This window comes from Calypte anna, chromosome 11 (genome assembly GCF_003957555.1).
Source record: "Calypte anna isolate BGI_N300 chromosome 11, bCalAnn1_v1.p, whole genome shotgun sequence".
NCBI lineage: Eukaryota > Metazoa > Chordata > Aves > Apodiformes > Trochilidae > Calypte > Calypte anna.
The window spans coordinates 16,911,089-16,938,419 of record NC_044257.1 but is presented as its reverse complement, the minus strand read 5'-3'; the positions used below and the strand labels follow the sequence as shown (position 1 = coordinate 16,938,419).

General features: G+C 39.3%; 1 protein-coding gene across 1 annotated transcript in view; it reads right to left on the bottom strand.

Moving 5' to 3' along the window:
• The window catches only part of USP10 (ubiquitin specific peptidase 10), a 44,528-nt gene extending 18,958 nt beyond the window's left edge, over positions 1-25,570 (bottom strand). Inside the window, exons 1-3 of the mRNA XM_030457612.1 lie at positions 25,450-25,570; positions 6,241-6,309; positions 3,703-3,748 (exon numbers count right to left, since the gene is read on the bottom strand). Of these exons, the coding sequence (XP_030313472.1) occupies positions 3,703-3,748; positions 6,241-6,309; positions 25,450-25,470 (136 nt within the window). The 5' untranslated portion in view covers positions 25,471-25,570. The remainder of the gene's footprint in view (positions 1-3,702; positions 3,749-6,240; positions 6,310-25,449) is intronic.
• Positions 25,571-27,331: the final 1,761 nt, after the last annotated feature.

Here is a 27,331-nt window from a genome sequence, read left to right as displayed (position 1 = left end):
GCATGTGGAGTTGGGGTTTGTTGGAGTTTTCATGGTTTGGTTTCCCTGGTGTGTAAAGATTGATCATAACCATCAATAACTGAAAAATTACTAAATTAAGCTCACACTTTATTACTTTAAAAATGTGTAGGTCTTTCTTTGATATGTATATCACTGTTTCAAAAATATTAACATTAATATTTTCTGTTTTCCCAAAGATGAGGGGGCTAAAAACACATTTCAAAATTTTAGGAGTGTTTCTAGAGAAACAAACAACACCAGACACAATTCTCAAAGGAATGAAGGAATGCCAATGCACCACCAAGCTTGAAAGATTCTGTGCAACTTACATTATATAGGACATATCAAGGAACATATATTTTCAGCTATACTGCAGACACTCATTGTCAATGAGTGTTTTTCTTGTGGGATGTTTGTTGTGGGTTGGTTTTGTGGCTCTGTTTTGTTTGTTGGTTTTTTGTTTGTTTTTTTAACAAACGGAACAGAAAACGAGAAACAATTCCCAAGGAAAAAAGTTATTGCACACCTATGGAAAATAATCCTATGGGACTGAGTTTAGTGGAGAGTATTTTAATAGTTGTCTAACTGCCCAAATGTCAACAGAACTGTTTTGAAGCTCTTCAAATACTCAATACTTTCTAGAAAAGTCCACTGATGAAAATTTCAGCTTTAAAAAACAAAATGCAAAGAAACAAGTATCTACAGGATACATATTTTTAATCTCAAATGAAGAGTAACAAGCATTCGATGTGTGTTGAGGTCTGACTGACACATGCAATACCAACATATTATGAATTAATGAACAAAGATATAGAATACAGATGTTAATTGCTTTTCTGCTTTGATCTATTCACCTGACTAAATGAGAAGTAAACACATTTCATGTCTCCTTTTCATCTTGCTGCCACTCAGACTAAAGAAAACTTAAAAAAAAAAATTCTAAGAGATAAAAACTCTCCATATGCATCTGATTTCTCAAAACCATGCTAACAAGAGCCTGATTTTCAAGTTTTCTTCACCTCTCCCCTACACCCATGAGAAAGCATTTTATAACAACTATGCCTGTCAATGCAGCATTCAGCAGCTACTTCTGCAACCACTGACCAGAAAAGAGGGCTTAAGGTTCTTTTAAACAAAATCAGCAGCCTAGAGGCAGGTGGAAAGCTGCTGCCTGACATCCACTGAAGAGGGAAGAGCTGGAAGATCTCAGGAATCATCTAACTGGTTAGCAGCAATACCAACTGGCCACCAGTGCCAGACACTGGATTGACCTGCCAGGACACACAGCTTGAAACCAGCCACAGCTTCATCTGCCTGTAAATCCAGGGCATGGGTTTTAAGGGATAGGGGACACAAGCCTACAAGAGAACTATTCCTCATTAATTCATCAATTTATGGAGCAACTTGTTAGTTCAAGCACAAACAACAAGTAAAAAGCACAAGCAACAGCTGCTAACACCTAATGTTCCTCCAGCCACGGTAAGAACAAGTTACTGGGTACAGTTCAAATCCCTACCAATTCAAAATAAACCGGGACTTCTGTCTCTTTCCCAAAATCCCAGTTACAAAAGAATTGCTTTGAAAAAAAGCATTAGTTTCCTGTCATGGCTGAGTGAAATCTAGCACTGGCAAAAGTCAGAGTTCTCACTCCTGCACACCCTGTCCTGCTCCTCTGCTCTCCAGAAAGCTTCCAGCACTTCCAGCTGAAGCAGCAAGGTGGCCATTGCAGGCTCACATCTTGCCAAGAGCATAACTGAGATTCTAGCATTTAACATACAAATCAGAATATACAGCAGAGAAATTAAACTTTGCACCTTACAGAAGGAACAAAGTAATAATCCCAGTAGCCACTGTCTAGTTAGTTTGGCAGAAGATCATTTGCCATAAGATTGTGTCATGTTCCTTTTTTATTTTTGAGGGGGAAGAAAGATAATTTTTTCTGTTTGTTTTGACTTTTAATTTGGCTTCTGGGCATCTTTGCTTCAATCTAGTTCACAGTGCTATTTCTGAATGGACTGAAACAGATCTGCCTGTCATGAACAGCATGGCACACATATTGAAGCAAGTATCAGCAGATGCTCAAAGGACAGAATCTTTGTATAATAACAAAAGCTGTGAATACATAACACTAATTAGTCTGATCAGCATGCTGTATATTAGAGCTTCAGCTTAGATTTGATTATTCCTAGTATTAACAGCTTTAATTCTGTAATAAAGTTTAATACTGAAGACAAGTATAGGGAAAAAATGAGACTAGGAGGGAATGCCAACACAGTGTGTAATCTCATTATAATGATATAAATATTCTGTATAAGCACAGCATTTCATTTTAGTTTCTTATGCAGCCATCACAGTGATAATATGCATGCACAGTACAGTGCAAGCTTGTTAAAAGACATTTTTCAAGCAAAACCTAATTTGCTGTCATTACCTAATCTCAGGGCTGGGAGGGGTTCTCTCAGGGTCTAGGAATGATCTGAAAAACATTTGTACAAACCAACTTTCTGTATGGCTTGTGAACATTAATAGCTCAGTCTTAAAGAACAGAACTTAAATCCATGGTTAAACAAAAATGTATGACTGGACACCCTGGTCACCAACAACAGATAATTTGCATTATATGGTTCTTCTAAGTGAATATTTCAAACTCCTACTTTAAAACTACTACAAGACCTAAAGCTGGTCTTGTACTCCTGAATTTTTGGGAATTTTCCATGCCTGCTTTCAAACAGGACCTGGTGTCCTTCTTTATAACTAGCCATCTTTATTTATTTTTAAATAGAAGGATAAAATCATTACACATAAATTGTTCTTAAACATTACTATGTGCATTTTGGTCCTCTACAGTACTTCTGAGAAACAGCCAGTCAGACACTTGCCCTATTTTGAAAGAAATCTGGATGTCATTTTTAGAATTCTCACATAGATCAAGGCAAGTCTCAGCTTCCTGCCTCTTTTCAGGGAAAAAAAAAAAAAGAAAGTTTAAACACTACTTTTCCTAACACCTAAAATACTGAGAAAGTTCAGTTTAAACTACTCAGGGTGTAGTTCACATGGTTACTCCTGCTTAGCTGTCAACTTTATGTAACTATGAGGTAAGGCAGGTTGTAAGGTGCCTGGGTTGAGACACAGCAGATGTGTGATGGGAACCCTGTAATGCATTTTTATATCAAGAGTCAAGCTTTCACCAACTGGAGAAGAAAAAAAAAAAAGATGTTCCAGAAAAATAGCTGATCCAGGCAGAAACAAGAATTAAAGGGAACACTGAACAAAGCACCACTTGCAGAGCTGTCTTCAGGTTACATCTGTCAGAAAACACTCATGCTAAGGCTCTTCCAGGAGAGTCAGCTGAACCCCATGCCAGTTACTGATTTCTGCAGTACAAGTTCTCCAGCAAGCTCCAGCCCCTCACACTTCTACAACTACAGCCTACATTTCAGCAAGACATTAAGATTGTGTAGTAGCACAGCTGAGGAAGAGTGCACATGTCCACCCTAACAACATTCAGCACTGTATTTTCAAATACTCTCACACATCTCACCAATAAAGGTGTTTAAAAAAACAGCCTGGCAAATATATCCATATGCACCTGCTGAAGGAGTTCTACAGGTGAAGTTAAAGTGAGGTTGTAGTAAATCTAAGGAAAGCATCACAACCTTTTGAGTTTAAAAAGAAAGGATTTCTTACCATGGTGAAACTTACCTGTGGACTTAATACCACATGAAACTGTTTCATTGTATGGGGGGAGCTGCACAAAAAAGAAATGAGACTGATTTAAAGGCAAAGCAACTACCAGCATTTTGTATCAGTTTCACTTGAAACATCTGAATCCTTTAAAAATAACTTCAAAATTTGATTGTCTGTGTCTTGAACTCAAGCTTCTATATTTATCAAATCCCACAAAGTGTCCTTGCAGATTACCACAATTACTAAAAGATAAAGATTATCTTGGTTACACACCACAGGCTAATCAACTTCTCAAGCAATTCACCTCACAGCATCAGGATCTTCCTTCATCAGCAGTAACTCACCATGTTTATAAGATAAGGAACAAACCCTCTTTTTAGACAAAAACCAAAGACAGACCAAATGACCTGTGAAAGGATGGAAGTTTTGCACACCTAAACCTTTGGACTCTCGACCCAGTTCAGCTGTGGTGCTGTCCTTGAAGTATTTCAAAGCTGCATTATTAATCACATCTAATAAAACAAAAAGGTTTGATCATCAGCCTAAACATAATCACAACACATCTAAATACATCAACTTTCCATGTCAAAAATGAGAATCAACTGCTCAGAAACAGGCTCCAAGCTGTTAAGAACCTATTATCCATATTAATACTGAACACACAATCAATACAATTTTATAGCTGGAGCTAAAAAACTCACAGTCAACAGTTAATAATAAAATTTGCAATTCTTGTTTTTCTCTGATTTATAGGGCTAAAGAAAATACAATATAAAGTAATAAAAATGGAAAAAAAATAGTCCATCTATTCATCCCCTACATAGCTGGTGAATCAGCAGCACCTTTGTGAAGCTGAGATTGTTAATCTGACCTGCTTCCTACAACTGGGTCATCTGAACCATCCCAATCAACAGGTATCTGACAGAACATGTGTTAAAAAGTCCATGTAAAAAGAGGCATTTTAGACAACTTTTAGCTTTAACTGGACCCTTGCCTCAGCACACCATCCCATCTATAGGCAAGGGAATTCAGAAGGACACCAGCACCAACAGACACTGGAACAACCAGAACTGGTACTGCCCCAACAGAATGTATGTCAGCCACCACTGCAGTATTAAAATCTCAGTCTTGTCCTTCTCACATTTCATCCTATTTTTTTCAGACCATTTTCTCTGAAATAACTGTACAGTATAAAACTAATAAGCATAGTTTTTATTTCATCCTCTTGATAATTAAAACATTGAAGTGAACCAGATCAAGGACAAACTTAAGGGAACATCATTCAACACAGTTTTTTCTTTTGACAGCTCCCCAGTACCTGGTACACTTGACACAGTTACTAAATGGAGTAAGACTGGTCCTAACACTGGAGGTTCATGCCTCAACATACTTTAGGAACAGCTTTCTAGAAGTCAAAATATGACATTTTCAACTTCCACAGTGTTAGAACAGCTGACGTGGGACACTTCAGGTGACACAACACAGGATGTGCTTCACTGCTGCTACTGCATTTAATGGTGGGAAAACACCAATACAGTCAGAAAACATGGATTATCTGAAGACCAATTATGCATTTCTTGCCAGCTAACAGAGCATATTAAACAACCCCTAACTGCAGGCAGCTATTTAAAAAGTTATTTAAAATTATTTAAAATTCCCCTACACCCCACCCTATTTCCTTCACAGAATTTCATTGTTTATTGGTGTTCACTGCACTAATTATGTCAGGAAAATTAAGTTACAGGAAACTGAGTTGCATTAACAATGGTCATCTCTTTTGTGAAACATGACAAAAGGATTTCCCCCTCTTCATTTGAGTGTTTGTTTCCTTCATGTGGATGGGGGAGGATCAAAGTATGATTGAAATGTTTGAAGAGAAATGTTTGGAGGAAAAATATGGAAACTGACCTAGAGGAAAAGTCTTTTTAAAGGCTGGAGAGTAAGACAATAGCATAATTCCCTACAAAGGAAAATGGTTTCTTCACTCCTTACCAAGAAGTACATAGAGTAAGAGCCTACAATACTATCTGTAGTGTGGTAAAACTCAAAGACAAGCATTTCCACTCTGTGCTTCACACTGCCACTGTCATCAGTTCATTATTGATCCATTTCTCACTCCTTAGACCTCACACTCAGCCTTCCCTGTCAGCACAGCTTTGATGCTCTGCTCCACATGTCAAAAATACTAAGAAATCTTGTGATTTAAAAGGTTCACAAGACCCAAAAGTCCACCTTACTTAAAACCAAGAAGAAGTGCTGAAAAAATTTCCTTTATAGTCACCTCTGAAAAATAAAAAAGCAATCAAAACTGAGGTAATAGGGCTCAGTAACTCCCTTTCTCTGAAATATGACAAACAGAAGGTGGAATAATGCATTGATTTCTAAAAACTGAATTAACATCCACATACATGGAAAGAAGGCTCCTGTTCAACATCTTCACATGTTAGAAAGCTAAGAGAATGATAGAAGAAATGTGTTGTTTTAATTCAAATACACACAAGGAGATTTACCTTGAAAATGTTATTTCTAAAAGAAGTATAAAGTAGACCTTACCTCAACGGAGCATCGTGGAGTCACAAAGAACTGATTAAATTCATCAGGGCTGAACTCCCCAAAAATATACTAAAAAATAAAAAAGGGAAGGATCTTTGTTAAAGAAGAATTTATATGCAATACAATTACAAACATTTGTGGTAAATTTTATTATTGAGACACTAGAATTCAAGAAGATCTGTGCACTGGGAGCCAGAATCTCATCAGTTTGCCTCCCAACTCTTATCATAATTCTTTCCCAAGTCTTTAGCCAAGTATTTCAGGCTCTAAAACTGTGTACAGTGCATTTCCCTTCAAACTCCCACTGGATGCAATCACTGCATAAACTGCAGCTCACCCTGTGGCAAGATATAAACCAACATGTAGGGGGAGAAGCTGCATCAGTTCCTAGAACCCTAGACACAAGCTGGTTTACCTTCTAAAGCAACAGAGATACCCACACTTCACAACAGAAAAAAAACCAAGAATTACCTTCCCAGAGTTCTGCTAAACTTAAGTTACACCAAACTAATGGCACAAGCACAGAACTTAGAACTGCCTATGTGTAGAAAAAGATATAAATATCATCAACTTTGGTACAGATGCCCTTACATTTTGCTACCCCTGTGCCTGAAACTCTGCATAACAAACGTGGGATGAAATGTCTTTTTATTTCATTATCTTCCTGTACCCTTCTAGATACCTTTTCATGGAAAAAAACTAAATACCTAACAAGACCACAAAAAACCCCACAGTAAATTCTGATGATAAGACAATTTTTTGCTATCCTTCACCCCTTCCACCAGAAAACCATGGCAGACACCAGCTTTTTCATCAGCATCAACTCATGGTAAATCCCTAGCTTGGTTTTATCAGGATACAACTAACTAGACTAGGAGTTGAACCACACGTAAAAACTGTCAAAATTTGGAAAAAAATTATCTCCAGTGAAGCTGTTGCCACAAAGTGCAGATACAGTAACTGAATCACAGTGTTTTTTGCAGATTTTAGGTGGTGTATTTGAATAAAACTCATATACTTGCTGTTTGCATAACTCACAGCCAGCTACATGCATAAATTTCAAAGCTTAAGTTTAGCCTGAATTCCCCAAAAAACCACAAAACACAGTTTTCTTACACAAAAAGCAATTCATACATGTATCACTTGTGTGTGTGGAAAGAGTTTAGCCCCTTTAATGCCCTTTAGTGTTTTTAAACAAATATTACTATAATCTAGTTTAGTCAACAAACAATTCTAACAGTCAAAACAATCTGGAATATCTGTGATTCAAACATCTGAAGCACACTGGAACAGGGAATGCTTTTAAGAACCTTCTGGTAACCAAGTGCTAGCTACCCTTTCAGAGAGTCCCACATCTGGAACAGGAGCCCTAAACTAGCTGAGTGAATGGCACAGGACTTTACCTTAGTTTATGCTCTCAATATAACCAAGTCATTTTTAATCCAGTAACATACAAGCTACAATTTCTCACATTCCAAAAACCCACCTAGGAAAAATAATTGCTGAATCAGAACTAAATTATGGTTTTAGGAGGTATTTTTTAAACAGTCATGCAACAAAATCAAGACAAAACACAATGATCTGAACTACAGACTATTAAAAGTTATAGAAATCCAACCTTAAATCCTCTTTAAAATAATACAGCCTTTTCATTTACCAAGGTTTTAACAGGTATCACAGACCTGGCACTTCCTTCTGAGCATAAGAAAATGTTAATTTTTGCTAGAAAATTATCAAAGTGAATAATAATACAATCTTTCTAACCCAAAAGCTAATCCTATAGTGCAAAAGAACCCATCCCATTTGGGCCTGAAGAAACCAGAACTCTCTGATTTTATGAGGCTTTATTTAGCAATGCTTTGCACCTGCAAACACAAAGTAACCAGCTAAGAGATCTCTGCATAATAAATGGAGAAAAATACTGTTTCAAAGTGAACTAAACCTACCCAACTTGGCCAACCTTCTCCTCTGCCTCCCAAGAAACAGATTTCAGCAAGCTGCACACACACCACTCTCTCCTTCTTCCCTTTTTAAGGCACAACTACGTGCTGGAGTGAAAAAGCACCAAGAAATCACATCATTTGACAAGAATAGCAATCTCTGCAAAAATAGGATGGGGGGGGGGGGAAAGCCACTGCATTTTAAGCAACTTAAAATACAGCAGAAATTCCCTGCCTGCTGTCCATCCATCCCACATCCCAGTGAATCAGTGTGCCTGGCACTACACAGATTTTCTGTGTAGGAATTGAATTGAAAAAGTTTCAGAAGGAGATCACTGTAGTACTTACTCTGAATCACTCACTCAAATGAAAAAGGTTTTCCTGCAACTGAAATGCCTCAGTATTAAGGATTTTTAAGGAAGAGAGCAATACACCCTTGCAATAAATAATCTCATTATCAGCATGAGCTTTTGGGGTCTTAACTTGAACACTCTAAATTATTCCCCAAGCCTCAAAGTTAGCTTGGTTTCAAACTGAGAAATAATATCTAATGCTTGGAATAATCAAAATGAAGTTTAATTAAATTATTTACACAATTTCTGAGCAAGCATTCATTTACCCAAACTCTGTAAATACTACAGCACATAGCAGAGGTTCACCACCATGGTAAAGCTTTGCCAGAGCCATTTCAGATTATTTTAATTCCCATTTTAAAATCCATGTGTATTCCCATGGACAACACATGAGCTGAAATATGTGCAGCAATATGCAAACCTAAAATATTAACAAATATCACCAGTGAAAAGCTGAAGTTTAATTACTCCAAGCTCTAAATAAAATTCATCTTGAGGTAAAAAATGAAGCTTTCTCCAAGCAATAGTATTGTTTAGTGTTCAAATACATATTTTACAATAATATTTTTTATTTATATCTGCAGAAAAACAAGAGCACCTGCCTGAAAATCATGCTCAGTTGTAGTCAGTGCTGTGTAACTCACAAGGTAGAGCAGGAATGATGCTTAGAAGAGTCCAGTCTCACAGCAACATGGGATTTGGAAGAAAAATTCAGTGAATAATGGAGTAAAGTTTTGAAAATGTCCAACTGTAACACTACCCCAAGACTAACTTTTAAATATAAATACTCCCTAAGAGGCTTAATTCAGAGTCAAATCTGATTTCCCTCTCGTTCTCAAACCATCTCTGCAACCTACATAGAACTTTTCTGTTCCAGCTCCTGGGAAGGAATCCTCTCACTTTTTTTCAGGAGCACAGATTTCATGCTGAGTTTCTCCTGCTACTCCCAAGATTGTTTAACTCTGCAGGAAAATCCTTAATATTGCATTAAGTGTATTCAAGGATCCCTCAAGATACCTCAGTCTGGTGAGTTTGATTTCTGCCATATATTAGCAGCAATGTCAAAAAAGTAGCAAATATATTTCAAAGATCTTCAGCTTGCAGCTGTATTGAGAAAAACAGATGGAAAATACGTCTGCTCTGGGAGAGAGGATGAGGCTGCATGGAACTCTTGGGGGAAAACCCCAACAACAACCAATCTCTTTCTACTACCTTCCTCCTTTTGAGGCAGTGTTTCCAAACCTCTCATTTGAAACACAAAAACAAAGTAGGAAATCCAAAACCTACTGATGGATCTATTCCATTTTGCAATTCACAACTGGAAGCTAGTTTGGCCATTTCTAGAGATGTAACACTGTGTTATTAAACACATTAAAATTAACAGGATTTTAACTAATGTCACTAAACATCCACCAACACTGCAAAATCCTTTTAATGAATTCTAAAATGGTATCTCTCTTCACATGAAGTGGCTGGTGGCATGGCTGCTCCAGTTCTTAATTAAGCTTTCTTATTTGAGATTTAATTTATTTGCCTTATTTCCACCTATCAAGATTTTGCAATTAAAGTTTAGGGTTTCCATTTCACACATTCCCTCGTACAGCTTTGGGAAGTACCAAAAAAAAAACCTCCCAGGACAACTAAATTCCTGAAAATGTTTGAAAGAACTAGATCTAATTCTAGTTCTGAATTTTTTCCTGTGTGGCCAAAGACACCAGAAGACCTCGAGCTTTTCCTTCTTCTTAAAGAACTTAAAATTTAGAATATTATGCAAAAGCTCTGCAGATGAGAATTTTTAGGAGTATATCACATTCATGGTACATTTTTTCTACAATAACAGTTAAGAGTAGTGAATGAATGAGACTACTGAAGCTGGTAGAATGGAAAGGACTTGCAGCCTGCACTTCCAAAACTCCCTAGTGAGCTGGTGTCACCCATTTTAGTGTTCAGTCTGACTGACTGCAAGGGCTCAAATTTCTCTGCATCAAGTACCTGCCTCCCAGCATTAGTTTTCTCAAAAAAAATTACTCATGTTAAATAACTCTCTCAGAGCAACATCCCAAACCTTCCTGATTGCCAGTCACTGGTGTTTGCAGTTGCAAAAAAACCAAAAAGAAGTTTCTAAATGAATTTCAGTATGACTATACCAATATAAGGTACTCCAGCAGATTTTACATCACTTTGACCAAAACATTTAATCAATGACATCACATTTATATCTCTGAGATACTAACTGCATCTAGATTAGAACACAGATTAAATAAAACCAGTTCAACACCTGTATCTACACAGAAAAAGGTTTTTTCCTGCCACACATATATCCCACTCTTATATTTGTACAATAATTCTGATTACCATAACCAAGTGGCACCTTCACAAAAGCAGCAGCAACAGAACTAATTCCAAGAGGGGGGAGAAAAAGTTCTTCAAAGACCCCAGAGGATTAAAATGCCCGACCTGCAAACTCTTCCCATATCAACTGGTTTTTTGTTGTGCTCTCCTTAAGCAGCACTTCAAAAACAAATGCTAATGTTACCCCACTGCCTGTAATGAAATCTCCACTGGTATTCCAATCTAGCAACACTACCACTCTCCTGGAGGAATAGGTGTTACACAGCTGCTTGGCCTAGAAAAATGGGTAGAAATAGCACTGCTGATGCATCATCATCTTGGCATCACCTGTGCTACAGGAAAGCTAGGAAAATGAAGTGTCAACTTCTGCTTTCAAGAAGCATTAACGTGACTTTCATCTAATAACCAACAGCTTTTGACCTTCCAGTTAAATTAGTTTAAGCTGCAAATACTCCTACTTCAACTGCTTTTCCACAAACAAGTTAAAAATACAGCTTTTGTTTAATGGTGGCAAGGAATAATTCAACTGTATCCAAGCAGAAGGCCTAACAAGTTAAAACTAGTTCACATATAAATTAAAACGATGAAATATTTATGTGTACCATAAACTATACAATCTTGCTCACCAAGCAACTTCTACAAAGTGTACTTACTCTTCAGACAATCAAGATGGGCTGGAGTAGAGGAAAAAAAAAAATAACCTATTTGGACAGGAGTCTGTTTTCTGGCAAGGAAAAAAGGGCACATGCATATGGTATGACTCCACTTGGGTTTTATTAGCAGAGAAACTCTTACATGAGTCATCCCAGCAGCAAATAAGGTATTTCTCCCTCACCCTTTACTTCTCTCACACTTTTGTCAAGGTTTGTCCATTTTTCCCCCCCAGAAAGAGTAGGGAAAGAGAGCCTTGCCTCAGGTTCTCCTTCCTTTTGACTTGAAAACCAGCAAATCTCAGTGCAGAGATGATTGCTTGATTTGATACAAGGTTTTCTGAACTTCCATATCGCAACAAACTTACCAGCAAAATGCTTACCAAAAAAAACACTGACAAAATGGTGAGATGTGGGGGTTTTTTTGTTGATTTTTTTACATTCTGAGTTTGCAAGCATCAATAACCCATAACCAGGTGCTAAGAAGACCACTGGCCATACATTTACAGCTGTATCACAGCCTAAACAGTAGTACTCTAGACAAAGCCACTTCTGAAAAAATCCCATGCTGATCTATCTTTATGGAAAAATAAAAGTCCCTTTTTATATATAAAAAACGTATGGAAATGAACCTGTACTTCGAGGTGGAACAGTTGCATATTAAATATTTTAACAGTTGAAAATGCAACGAATCATGAGTAAACCCTTAGTACATCTTACAGTCCTTTATCACTAGCCTGCAGCTTAAAACTAGAACATTAACAAATCTACATAGTGCCTGGAGAAAGATAAGAGCCAGGTAAATGTAGGTCAACTAAACCCATGAGTCAGTGCAACTCTGCCTGCCTACCATTTAAGCAATCAAAGGCTCAAAAATATAGTGCACAACTCTATTTTCCTTTTTTTTTTTTTTTCCCCAATTCAGGTTTTCTTGGATGCTATTACAGAATTCTTACAGCTGAAGAAACTTCTTGTTCCACACATTTTACATGAATTAATCTGAAGGGGATTTATTCCATTATGGAAAAAAGGAATGATCCTTCTCAAAAGCTGCTTCTGAAGAGAGAAGAAAGCCAGAATGCTAACTAGTGTGAAAGCACAAGTTGGTGAAATTCCAGTTGTAGCCACATGGCAGGACAGGTTTAATGAACAACTGGCCCCTAGAACCTGATACTATGACAGGGACACAGTGTGGATCCAACCAGTTTATCCTGAAGATTGTAATTCAACAATTCACAAAGGTAGAGCAGCTCATGTGCTTCCATTATTATGAATTTTCATCAAAAACTGACTTCAGCAAGAGCAACACATGGAACAATAACCATATAAAAACCTGCCAAAACAGAAGCCAATTTCTTAGACCCAAACAAATTCTGTTTATGTACTCACTTCATTCTATTACCAAAAATGAGGTGCTTGTTGGCATTTGGCCATTTAAAACAAACAGCAGCTGCCACAAACTGCAAGTAGCCCAAGGAAGCCATCTATAAAGTGCTGACTGGAGCTAGCAGGAGGGGAAAACCAGAATGGAATAATAAAACCCAAGCACCTTCCACAGACACTACTGCATTTATGAGTGCAGTGTATGCTCCTCAGCCATGGAAAGTCTCTTATCTCTGGGCTCCCAAGCAGGACTGTCCCAGCAAAAATACTCTGCTGTTTCACATGTAAAGTTTTCTGCAATTAGTCTGTTTCTTCTGTCCCACAAAACAAACATTAAAAAAAAACAAACATAAAAAAACCAAACCAATAGCAGCCATATTTTATTTTGTAAATAACAGTCATGCAGCTGTATCACTTGTATGTGATCCTAAAGCACTGGCCCACTGACAGGAGGAATATATCTACATTTTATATACCTTTTAATTTGAATCCTATGAGAAAGCATCAGGTATTCCTGCTTTACTGTTTTTCAAACAGAAAAAAATATCTGCCTTGGACCTTCCACTAGTACCAAGTTAAGAACATAACACTGATGTGTTACAAAACCAGAGCTGCAGTGGAGTCATTTTGGGACTACAGCAGGGATACCTGGACAATGTGTTTCAGACAGAGAGCAAGAAGGAAGATAACTAAATTGTCAGAGTTGATTACATCAAATTTTAGCTCTCTGGAGAGCAAAAGATGGAATTTTCTGACACCTTTACACCAACAGCCACCACAAGCCCACAGAACATCTGCCAGTGATCCAGAGAAGGAACATTTTTCAACCTATTTTCTTGCTATGTTAAAGGAAAATAAAGGCCAAACAAAACCACTATCCTATTAAATTCTCCACATGGGCAGTCCTCAGCAACAAAAGGGGTAGATACATCCTTTCTCAGGTTTGAATTTAAGAACAGTGGTTGGTAAAACACCTATTGCTAAGCCTCTATTATCTTCACACCCTCAAAGAGTTTGAAAACACCAGCTTCAAGCTGGCTGCTTATAATTGAGCAAACACATTTACTGCAAGCTCTGTAAGCTCTGCTTGCACTGAACTAGTTACTGAGTCTGCTGTGCAAACTGTAAACCCTCCTATAATGAAGAATAATTAAGACCTGCATTATTCTGATTTACTACAGCTTGATAAGCACTGAGGAGTTGGAACATGAAGTTACTCAAGAACACAGCCAGTTTAACTACTATTTTATTATAGGTGGGGCAGGCAAAACAATCTTACTAATTTTATCTAATACTTCCCAGCAGAAAAAAAACTTGGTGTTAGTCATTTTTTTTTCTCTGCCAGACTAAAATCATTAAGGCTGCAATCTTTTGTGCAACATAGCTACAGCAGAACTTCGAAGAACACAGCAGTAAAATCAGTTCTGCATCTGGAGAACACTGCCTGGGCCATAATAAATAAGAAATTGTCTTTGAACCCCTCACACCAGTCCACCCAAATTCCAGACATGCTGTATAAATCAGTATTTTTCTGAGGTTTACAAATCTTTATTTCAGCAGGTGTTCTAGCAATTAAGATTTTGAGGATTGGTTTCAACAAGCTTCTCTCAATTCCTGCAGGTGGAAGAACAGCACATCCACCAGAGCTTTTCCACCATCCAGAGAGCACACAGAGTTGAGGAGCCAGCACATTCCTACCTGGCAGAGCAGGATGCTCTGGGCTACCAGAACAAAGACACATTTTGCTGCAATGGCTTCCAAGTAGCAAGCTTGGCAGTGTCCTAGCAGAGCTAAGTCCTTCTTCTGGGTTTACTATACCTGTATTCACCTCACAGGCAGCTTCTGTCCATCAAATCCATGATTTTAACAAGTAAATCTAGACTCAGCCAAGGTTATAAAAAACAGAAAAATGAAAGGAAGAGCTCTGTAAGGGATAAGTGAACCAAGACTCTGAGTTTTAAGAAATTAGATTTTACTATAAGCACTGCTTAAAGTAGCTCAAGAAGGAGATTACAATCACTTTGATGGGGCCCAATGTGAGGAAAAAAAGATGCAAAGACAACACAGGATCTGAAGTTATTGGTAGAGACAGCACAAGAAAAAAACAGAGGTGGCAGGAACTGGTCTGTGCTTGGCCATATCACTCTCCTCTCCCAAAGCTGAATTACCTCCCAAAATCCTGGAATTGCATAATTCTCCTGTTAGTCAGCAGGCTCTTTAATTCAGTTGCAGCACTACAAATCTCAGCTCCTTTGATACTACTCCCTTTCCTGTGAATTGCTCCATGTGCTTGAACAGCAGACGCCCTTTCCCTGTATGCAAAGGTGCTAAACCTTGCAGACACAGCATGTGAGAGTCAGGAGCACCCTATTATTTCAGATAAGGAAATTACACTAAAGAAATATGCTTCTAAAATCAAGTAATCAAAAGCAAAGCTGCACAGAAATTGAGACTGCTTGTACCTTCCTTTGATTCCAACTTGTTTGTGTATATTTAATATTTTCTTTGCTTACTTCCACTTCTCACACTTTCACTGAGGACTAAGACCTCACAGGATCAATACAGACCCATCCCTGGGGAAAACTGCACCCTGGGCAGTAAGGAGACTGCTGCTCCAGTTTGTCAAGCAAGTTGAAAAACTAACCAGAAGATAAAGGAAAGCAGGAAAAAAAATGGATAGCCTCTGAATAACCATTAGCTAAATGCTGTGGAAAACTAAAACCTTTCCCTACCAGCACCACAGCCAGACAAGTCACCCACACAGTGCTTTTCACAAGCAATTACTCAGGGCAGGATTTAAGATGGCTAAGATTAGTGAGGTAAAAATTACCTTCTGTAGCCATCCTGACAAGGACTATAGATTAGCAACCTTCAGAAAGCAGTCGAGCCCACCTACCCAGGATTGATTTGCCTCTTCTGAAGACCTAACTTCACACTTCACCCCTGAATTTCAGATGTGCTGAGCGGTCAGCACTCCAGCTGAGTCAGATTTTACCTCCAAAGTTTACTATTAATCCAAATGTGGTGCAAAGTCCTATCAAAACCACATCAGCCATCAAGAACTAAAAAACAGGCAAATGATACCCAGAGCTCATACAGGGGTAACCACCAGGCATGGCATTACATGTTTAACAGTGACACTGGGGGGAAAACTGGCTGATTATTAAAAGCAAGCATCACCTGCTCCAGCCACCAAGGCCACACAGTTTTTACTCTCCTTTTCCTCTTGCTGTATGAGCAATCCTTCTCCTGTGCCAGTCTGGCAAGATGATTATACTCAAACTGAGAGAAAATGATCCAGGTGATGTCTTCATTATTCCCCCACCGTGGGAGAAGGAGGGTTGAGAGGTGAGGAAGAGTGTAAAGCAAAAGATGCCAGTGACCAGAAGCAAGAAAGAATGAGACTCTGCTCTCTGCAAGCTGTGACCTGCCAAAAATGGGTTATAATCTCAGAGAAACAGCCAAAAATAATCCAGAGAACTTGCAAAAAGACACAATCATTGCTAAATGACTTAAGGGGATCACAGAAACGAAATACAACTACTACCACATAATAATATTTTAAGTCCTGTAATTGCTGAAGCTTGAGAGTAAGTCTACTTAGAGGCTCTTCCTCTATTTTCTCCCTGTAGGAACTCAAGCCTTTTGCACCACTTCATCATGTGATAAAGGTGTATGCTCTAGGTCCCCTGGCAGACAGAAACTGAGGACACCATCTCTAGTTTTGATTCTCAGTGTATATGCAGACATCTATCTCCTGATGTGTGGTAAATGGCAGGTGGAAACCTGAGAGGATCTGGTGCTGCCCATGACAGCAAAGTTGCATTTCAAAGCAGTGTGGAAGTTAACATGAAAACTGGGACATCACAACATATGCTGCCTCCTCCTGAGATAGTTTTATAGTTTAAGTATCTGCACCACAATTCTATGCAGATGCAAGAGAGCTGTTAAAATGAACGCATAGATTAACAGACTGCTGCAACTACAATACAGATAGTGAGCATATTAAACACCCCTATTTTTTAAATGGTTGCATTAAAAACTGGGTATGAACATGGCACTGGGTTTACTGCATGCTAATGCTGTTAGTTTTAAAAATTCATGTACTTAATTATTTTTAGGTAGCTCGTTTCAAAAGGAAAACACTGATAGTGGTGCTACTTCACATCTCTCCTGACACAAGACCTTCTGTTAGCATTCAGATTTCTTTTGCACACATGAAAGAACAGAATGCAAACCAGAGAACTCAAGATATTTCCCAAGACATTTACAATATTGAAGATACTGAAATTTTCTTGCTTTCTGAGCAGGGAAAAAAGCAACTAAATCCAAATATGCCTGGACATGCTGTTAGTGATAAACCCACAATCCTGAGATGGGAGTACACAAGAGAAAGCCCATGTACCTCCTCCATCTATGCAGCAGCTGGAGTCACCACCTCCCTGTACTGCACATCAGCAGTCTAGGAATGGGAGCATAAATAGATGGTAGAGGAGACAACACAATGCAGCACTGGCTCTTCAGCTTACTCACTGCACAGAGGCAGTCATGTGCTGTCTGCAGTGTCCCTGTTCACATCCCTCACCTCCACAAGTACATCAGCAGCTCCAGCACCTTCTGTCCTTGCCCTCATCTACCTCTGGTACAAAGGAGCAAGAGCATTTTAGGGGGCCCCAGGTAAATGCCAGGAAATTGCCATCTCATCTACAGCATTGAAAATGTTGAACAGCAATGATGAAACCACACCCTCATATTTCAGGCTGCATATTGTGATTTTATAAAGCTTTCCACTTTCAAACATCACCAAATTTAGGCAGCTTTTGCAAGAAGTTTATGATGTGTCTGTACACTGCCTTGTTTGTGCCTAAAGCCAATAATGAAATCTCATCAATAAAAAAGCATTCAGTAAACATGATCGATCACTCACACCATGGTTCAAAATTGTTATTTTCAAAAAACACAGAACATAGAAATTTAACCAAATTTCAAATTACTGATGTCTTCCATTATTAAATATTGCAACCTCTGGCTACTCAGTAAACACACTGAATGTGTTGGACTCCCATACTAGAAACTGACTCTCACAGATAATATAAGAAGCAGTTGCTCACTAATTAAGAGATTTTTTTTTTAATGCAGCCATACAGACATTTGAAACATAAACATAAAATTTGGCATGCAAACTGAAGAGCTATAAAATACTTTAGCTCTTAGCTAAGCCCTAGGATTTCTGGCTAGAGAAACCTGTAAAGAATTCAGAGCAACTATCAAGTCATGTTACCATACCACGTAGCTCAGCAGACAACCAAGCACTGCTTCTGGGAGTGAGGGATCCCTGTAGCCCACTGCAACTTCTAATTGTGGTATCCAGCACAAAGCTAAGGAAAAAAAATTGTGCACAGCTGCACTAACAGATCACTCCAGGGGTGAAGGCTGATGAGAACTTGGGGAAATCTCTATTTTAAGGATGCAGTTACACCAAAGCAGAAAACCCTAATGGCCTTTACGTGACAATCATTAGTACTAAGTGTAATATGTGCCCATTGCCTTTATCCACACAAATTAAGGAAAGTCAAAGAGTGTCTGGCAACACCTTAACCACCGCCTGCCAGCACGTGGTATTTACAGTTGTCTGACCCGCAGCAACAAGAGGCACCAACACAATTCAGTGCTGAGTTTGAACAAAGGTGAAGTTCACCAGACTGAGAACACAAACCTGTTGACATGAGCTAACACAACACTTTGATTTCTTCTGCTTGGAAAGCTGACTACTCTTCTTTTACACTCCTGTAATTCTGCTGCACTTAGAGTTCTGTCACTTGTGATGCCAGGATGATAATTTTATTTATCTCTTCTCACTTACTATGGAAGTTCACTAACAGCATGAAACCTTTTTTTTTTTTGTTAGGGTGCTTTCACTATCTGTGATTCCTGAAAGCTCCTACCTCTTGCTTAGGGGCAAAAGCCTATGGTCACAGTCTTTAACTGAGAAGAAAAGGAGTACTGGGAATTGGCTAAGTAAGTTGTCTCTGAATTTTTTCCAACTTTACATCAATTAACTAACGAACTCCAGAGAAATTTTCACACAGTAGCAGCTTTGGTTTTGAATCCCAGTGGCAGCAGAGGAAGGAGAAAGTGAGGTTTTCCACACTTTAGGGACATGACAGCACTATTTCTTACTATCTCTGGTAACAGCTATTATTAGAGATGATTTAATGGATAGACTGGAGCAGAATAGAACTCGACAGAGCTTGATTCTTTTTGCAGTTCAACTATAACTTGTGCTGACCATGACTCTCTGTACTTTATTTCCCTCTCCTTTTATTATACCTACTCATATTTAAAATGACAAGACCATCCCATATTATGTACCGGTATAGCATCATTTTTAATCAAATCCTCTCCTAAGTAGGATGGTCCAAAAAAAGTTATTTGAATACAATTAATCTAATTGCCTGTTGCTGCCATTAAACTAAGCAACTAAGCTTTTTCCATTTCCCTTTTCAACCATCCTAATGCTTGCAGCAAGAATTAAAAGTATTACAACTATCTTGCCTTCATCTCCACTTTCCTACTCTCAGAGTAATTTCTTTAACTCCCACCTCACCAAGGTTTGCATTCATTTCCCTTTTAAAACTCAAACTCCCCCCATTCAAAAGAGAGCCATGTGCTACAGGATCTGATTCACAACCAGAAGTGAGAATATCTGTGGTTTGATACCATGAGCAGCATTTGAAGTCTTGATTGGCTCACACCATGGAAGCCAAGACACCTAAAGTCACTCTTGTCACCTTGTGTATATTTTATTTATATATGCTTATGCTGATAGGTATCTGCCTGTGGCAAAGCTGTTGTGTTCATAAAAATCAAACCATTAACTTGACACTCTAAGAATTGCTATTAGTTACACGTTGCTACACTACCTACAAAGGATTCCCACTCCAACAAAACATTTTCACACAAAAAGACTTCATTTCTTTGTATAAATGATCTACAACTTCTGTATTTTAAGTTACACTGGTATGTATCAATTGCCAGGCTGCAACAATCATGGGGGAAAAGGAGGCAGGAAACCTGTGAACCACTACAGCAGGCTCTAACTTCTGTCTGGAAAAACAGGGCTGCTGCACTGAGGGAATACAGCACTGCTGTTCTGCTACTAGGTTCAGTTTAGTTCAAACACAACACAGAAGTCTTTCAGGCACAGAATTCTTTGAAGAAAATCTACTTTTTTATTTGTTTTTTTAAATGTACCTTTTCACACAACCTTTAGCAATACGTTCCTCATTACTGTTTCTTATGGAGAGGACATTTTTCTCCTCCACCTCAAAGCTGAACCCCAATTTGGGAATTTCCTTTGCTAACAAAGCAAAAAGTTACAGAGCCCTTAAGTGATTTTCCAGTTTGTGCTAATGTTACATTCAATGGAAGCTGATCCATACCCTTCCTTTCCTCCTATAATTTCAATGCAAATAACATACAAAGCTTCTTTAAAAACTTCCATACCTGATACGAAGTCAGGCAGAAATACCACAAACAGCAGAATTCCCAAAAGCAATCCTGCACATTTCTGCCAGCTCGTATGGCACTGATGTCTGTGGCTACCACAGGATCTCAAGAAGCTTTTCTTAAAATTTTATATTAAGCACACACTTCTCTATAAGGTGTTTTATTTAAATAAGCCTTACACAAACACTCCAGGTTACTCTGATTTCAGCTATCTCCTGCCTAACTACGGGTGAAGAAAAACAGACCTTGTAGCATGTAGATCAATAAATCTTATGCTGTCAAACATGAAGGAAAAGTTCTTACATGCATTTAGAACATTTGCAATTAAATTAGGTATTAGAGAGTCAAATACAAAATAAAAAATACTAATGTACTTGAAAGTTTTACTCCATTGGAGTGTTAATTAATACATTAACATGAGCACTAGCCTAAGAAAAAAACTTTTACAGTATTTTTAAAATAATCAACACAGCACCATTATTGGGAACACTTCAAACACGTAGTCTAAAATGCATAAGTTAGAATAGCATAAAAAATAGAGTTTAGAATCTCAATTTTAATCAGCCTGCTCCATTACAGAGTGTTTGTGTGTATAAATATATTTATATATACACATGTACACACACACACTTTTTTCCACCATGGAGCATAACCCATTGTTTCATAATCCCCAGTTGTATGTTTAATGATCACACATAAAACACTTCCATCAAAAAGAAAAACCGCAGCCCTAGCATGTTTAATTCTTTGGAAATGAACATCTACATTGCTGAAATGGCATTAGAGTGACAAATGACTATAATCCAATGGCCCAAGGCCAGCAACTTCTATTACAACAGATTTGGCTGTTTTGTACGACACAGCATGTTGCATGTATATCACCAAACAGAAATCAGACAGCTTAGTTTACCTATAAACAAAACCCCACTTAACTTTGCAAGTATTTTAACAGCTACATGAATGGAAAAAAGCAGTGTGTCTAAGCTACTGCCTACAAAAACTGCTTTTCTTAACAGGTAAATGGCTGTATCCATTCTAAAAAGTCTCCAATCAGTGCTACAGACTAGAATGCACAGAATAAATAGTAGTGATTCACAAAAACCATGGGGCTTATTCCATTATTAACATGCCACCATGTAGCTCTAAATTTAAGGTCCAGCCTTCCTGGACTTCCTTTTTTAAAGTTAACCAGCCTGTGCTCACCACTGTACTCTGTGTGGATTCACCATTCACATTATATTAAGACAAATGATTCTTTCTGGCTACCTAAACTCACAGCCTCAGCTGCAGCCTCAATTCCCAAGAGCAGAAAAGCCAAGACCAACTTCCCGCTCTTGAGACAGAAGCTCTGGCAAAAGGACCCAGCCAGCCCTTTCTGAGCAACCTTCAGTGAGACTCAAAAACAAAATAAAAAAAGACATATCCAGCTTCTTCACCTCTTTAAAACACAGAATAGTAACTGAGCAGGACAAGGGAGAAGCAGCAGCTTCAGTGAGATGATGCACTCAAGCACTTCTCTCCAAATCCCCCCCCTGGCAGCCCTTGCCCAGACACCTTTGTATTTTGTGTACCCCTCGTAGTTGTACTTCAAGGAACCAGAGGATCCACATTGTCCTCTCTCCAAACACTTCTTTCTGCCCACAGGAAGACTGTAACATTAGACCTATCTGCATGGAAGCAAGCAAGCTAGCACAAGAAACTCATCCAGCTGCATAACAAACATTTTTTGAAGATCATTTTTGAGACAGATCGATTTCCTAATCAAGGTCATCCACAAACATCAGGCAATACACTGCAAAGACAGCACAGAACAAATACCTACAGACTGCTGCTTTTTTTTTTTTTTTTTTTTTTTTTTTTTTTTTTTTTTTTTTTTTTTTTTTTCTGTCCAGAACAGCACTGGCTGAAGGGAACATCAAACTACACCCTGCCAGGGAGCAACACTCCAAGCAGCCATAAAAGAGGTAGTTTGCAGTGCAGTATTTCAGGGAGTCAGATTGCATGCCACGTCCTGAGTTCCAGTTATTCTGGTTGCCAGGCCAGACACAAGCTTGGGTGAGGATGAGCAGCTTAGGAGCTTGTTCAGCTTTTTCTGAACACAAACTCTACTGGTTTGAACTTCAGCTGGGTTTGGGGGCAGCAGGATATGTTTAAAATGGCACCGAGATAACCTGACACCAGAGGAATGGAGAAAGAACAAAACAAGCATAAATGATTCATTCTGCTATGGTATCCTTTCTTCTGCTTAACTTGTTTTCACAAGATTTATGGATGATGCATTTGTATTAATTCTTTCTATGAAAAACAATAGGAAAAGAAGCTAAAACAACTGTTTGTACAGCTCCTACACTCTTTCCAAACAGGAAAATAGTTTTTAAAAAATTCTTTTTTTTCTTTTTTTTTTTTAAAAGATTTTCAGATGACCTTGGATGACCACCAGTGTCCACTACATCCAGTGCTAAATCAGCTCAAGATCTGTAGGGTCATACAACAAAACCTGTAGTGATAAAACATGTTTACTTCTAGCTCACCTTAAAAAAAAAAAGAAATAAAATCTTACAGATATTGAATATATACAGAAGGCACCCAGAAAACCTACCACACCACTTGAATATCTCATTTAATTATTACAAAACCACAGCTTGGGATACAAAGGTACAAAGACCAGCAACATCCAAACTGTATTACCATGTACATGGCCTGCTGACTAGGCTGCCCATCCAAAACTAACTTTGCTTTGAAAACACAGGGTCGTGTTTCATGATTCATTTGTTAAAATGTGCAAACTTACTGACTGATGAAATATTTCTGCCCACTATGACATGAATCCACTGACAAAAACCAGCTAGCTTTTGGCTATAAGAAGAGCATGACGTTCCTGAAAGCTTTTTTTTGTCTGTGTGACAAGAAATGTTTCCATTTCACTGACACAGAAAAATTTAAACCTGCATTATGACATGAACACAATGACCAATAATGTCATTTAGCTTTGTGGTCAGGACAACTTCTATCAAAACTCTTAAATTTTTCTACTAAACCAAAACACACCACCATCCTAAAATAAAAAGGAAACAGGTTCTCCATCCATGAAAGTCCAAAAGATTTTCCAAAACACCTTCCTTTGGAATTACAGCAGTGAAAAGCTGTAGAATATGTATTCACATAAATCTCAGGCTATATTCAAATAAGCTGCTTACATTCGGGGTTGTAAAGCAAAACAAAAAAATAGACTGGGTTTAAAGACAAACAAAGTGTTAACAAAATCTTACAGATTAGCTTCTGAGCTATGTAGAAATCCAATGATCATAAGAACTAAATATCTGACTTTACCTACAGACAGGGTTGACTTTAAATAGTGTAAAAGTTACTGCTAAAAGGAGAACTGACACTACAGCTACCTTTGCCATGAACTAAACCACCAGCTGAGCTCTTTTTGTTTCAGGGTAATCAACTTAAAATTAAATGCAGCCACAAAAATGCCCTTTATTTCTCCAACTGAAGAAAAAAGCTGCAGTTTAAAACCCAGTTTTAACGAACAGGCCACATGCACTGCTGTCTAGTACTGAAGGAAAGCAGCCAGTAAAACAGCTTCGGAGTTGGGATTCTGAATCCTTTTGATACACGTGCCATTCATTAAGGGAGTAAAAAAAAAAAAAAGTGCAATACTAAGTGTGTTTCCTCCACTTCCAAAGTAAAGTTAAGAAGATACAAAACTGTAAAACCGTTTTAAGTTGTTGGTTTTTTTTTACACAGAAACAATGAAACACCCTCAGAGCACCTATATTAACCAAATCAGGTCCCTGTCTCTCTCTCAGATAAACTTAAATCAAGCTGGACAAGAAATGTCATTTTTCACCGATTATGAACTTTATGGAAAAATTATTGGCAGTGCCATTAGTGCAGAACTTTATTACATGTGCACTTTAACTGCCCTTCAAGGAAAAAAAAGAAACAAGAAAATCCAAAACCGGAATCCAGAATAAAGCATCACCTTGTTTGAACCACTGGGATTTTGGGAAAAGTATTATCCAACCCAAAATAAACGGTTTCTTAACAAATTATCTTTAACAAGACCAAAGTTTTCTTAACTTTATTATTTTCAAAAGACAAAGTCTTGCACACATACACCTCAGTGCACCACACACGTTGCCTGATTTGCTTTAAAGCTTTTGGGAGAAAAACATTCCAGGAAAGATATAATGAAGTTAATTCATTCAATTATTTGTTCTCAACACACAATGGATTAGACGAGGAACCGAGCTTTTAACTTCCAGTAAAAACTACAACTGCAGGGTGGGCTTTTTGGGTTTTTTTTTGCTTGTTTTGTTTTTTTTTTTTAAACTCAGTGCACAAATCTTCTGGCTCGTTTAGTTAGGAGGAGACAGGGAAACTGCACACGCATCCCCATGCATAATAATCTTGCAACACTCAGCCCTTTGCACCCCAATGCATTCAGGTTTATTGAATGTTTGGGCGGGGGGGAGGGGGAGGATTAGTTTACAAATCTCCTTATTTTCTTCTCATTATAGAACCGCTGTCTCTCTACCTTTAAAAAAAAAAAAAATTAAAAATAAGAGTAATAATTTTAAAAAGCACACTTGCTATCGAGCCTCATCCAACCACCCTCCAGACGGGGTTACAGGCGGGGGGGCACAGCACCCACTTGGCCCCGCAAAGGGCCCCTCCAAGGCCGCCTCCTCCTCCCCACCTCGCCGAGGCTCCGTAACACGGGTGCGGGGAACACCCAGGCCCTTTTCCGGGGCACTGGGACCACCAGCAGTGCTGGAAGGCTCCGTCCCGCCCGGCGAGCGAGGCCCCTCCACCCCCATGAGGAGATTCAATGAAGCTGCAGAATCACCCTGGGCCTACTCCCGGCTACCACGCTTCCCAACCCCTTCCAACCAACCAGCCGCTCCTCGCGGCCCGGCCGAAAAAAAAAAAAAAAAAAAGAAAAAAAAAATCCCTTTCGACATTTCCCCCGCAGCACCCCAAGCTCAGCGGCGCCGGGGTTCTAAGCGATACCTGGGCGCTGTTCAGAGCCATGGCTCCCCGCGTCCCTGAGGAGCTCGGCGTCTCCCCGGCGCCTCACGCTGCTGCCCCCGCCGCCGCCATCTTCTCCCTCGCACGCAGCAGCCGGGGCGGGCGGGCGGGCGGCGCGCACTGCGCCTGCGCACGGCGGGGAGGGGAGGGGCGGGAGTGGAGTCTGAGCATGCGCAGAGAGAGGAGAGGAGGGAACGGGAGGGTGGGGGGGGGGACGACCCTGAGGGGAAGGTTCGGCGGTGGGGAAAAGGTTCGGATCCATCGGGACTGTTTTATGAGGGGTTAGAGCTGAGGGAGCTGAGCAGTTGGAGAGAAGAAGGAGGAAAAAGCTTGGATGCTGCTCTTCTCCCGCCCTACTGCTCCTAGTGCAGGGCGGAGGAGACGCCATGAGGAGAGGAGGTCCCGGTGGTACCGGGGTGGTTGAGCTGAGAAACCTGGGCAAAGGAACCGGGCTGTGGGGTGAAGGAGAATGGAAGCTAGAGATAAAAAATAAACATTTTAAATGGAAAGCAAAGGATTCATCCCGGGTGGAGATGGGCCAGAGCTGCCCTGGGTCTGTCCCCAAGAATGAGGGGGAATGGGTTCGGTTGTATTAATTGGAAAATAAATTAAAATCCAAGTGACTAAGCCAATTTTAGGGGTTTGAGAGGGCTGAGCTGTAACTGAATACTGAAATGCAGCCCTCACACACACACCAAGGGAGGAATCTATGAGGTTGATGGCTAATTAACTCCTCATCTTTTTCCTTCAACTCCTAGATCCTGTGGAAGTCGACTTCGGCTGAGGAGTAAGCAGGAGAAAAAGCCTAATGTTGGTGTGAAAGTCAGAAGAAAAAGAAATTTCCAAAATCCCTTTGGCTGTTCAGGGATGGGGCTCACTGGAAGTGGGAAGAGTTCATCCATCCCTCTGCCATAACCATCACTTTGCCATCGGGGTATTTCACTCTCATTTTATGAAGTGCAACAGCTTCATCCCTGCTCATGACACTAAATGATTTTCTGTATCAGTTTCTCTCTTTTTAGCTGACACACCCTGCTGCCTCTCCCCTTGGTTTCTAGCAAGTGTTGCTCTCCTGTCCTAAGGCAGCCACCTAGCAGCTGAAAACGGCTGCTTTAATGTTAAAAGAGAGGAACAAAAAAGGGAGACGTGTACTGGGGTTTTGCATACAACCATTTAAACATCTGAAACCCCCTCTCCCCTCAGGAGTCTAATTTACAAGGTAAATAATGGAGTGAAAACCCATACGGAGCTCACCTGCTCGAAGGCAAAAATCCCCTTCTGCTCACAACACTTCTTAAGTAACCTGGACTGTTTTTCCTGGAAAGGTTCCCCCTTCAAATGGCTGAAAATACAAATGAGCACAGTGCCTCCCACCTGAAAACAGGTAATTCAATTTACAATACTATTTAAAACCCTAACAGGTGCTGAAAACTGACAGGGGCAGAAAGGATGTCACTGTCCTCACACCTTCCATTTTATCCTGTCTTTAATAGTTTTACTTGTGAAGCCTGTAAACATTTCACCACATTGCTTTGTAATACTGCACATTTTTGGAAGGTTTATTGTATTAGCATGCTTTACAGAGCAGACACTCAGCAGACACTTAGACCAATTCTTCTCAATTTAAGATTTCAGCTTGAGAATAAAAACGTTTCCAGGTTCTTCCTCAAGCCTTCAAAACAGCTGCATCTCTCATCCCAGTGTAATTTTTCCTCAGGGTATCTCCAGGGATTCCTGTTATCTAACGTCAGTGTTGCAGGCAGCAGCTCCTTGATGTGCTGATGCCAGGATACAGGCAGGGAAGTCTGGGAAGAGAAAACCTGAGGGTTTGGGTAGCAGTTTCGTGACAGTTTTGGAGCTTTCC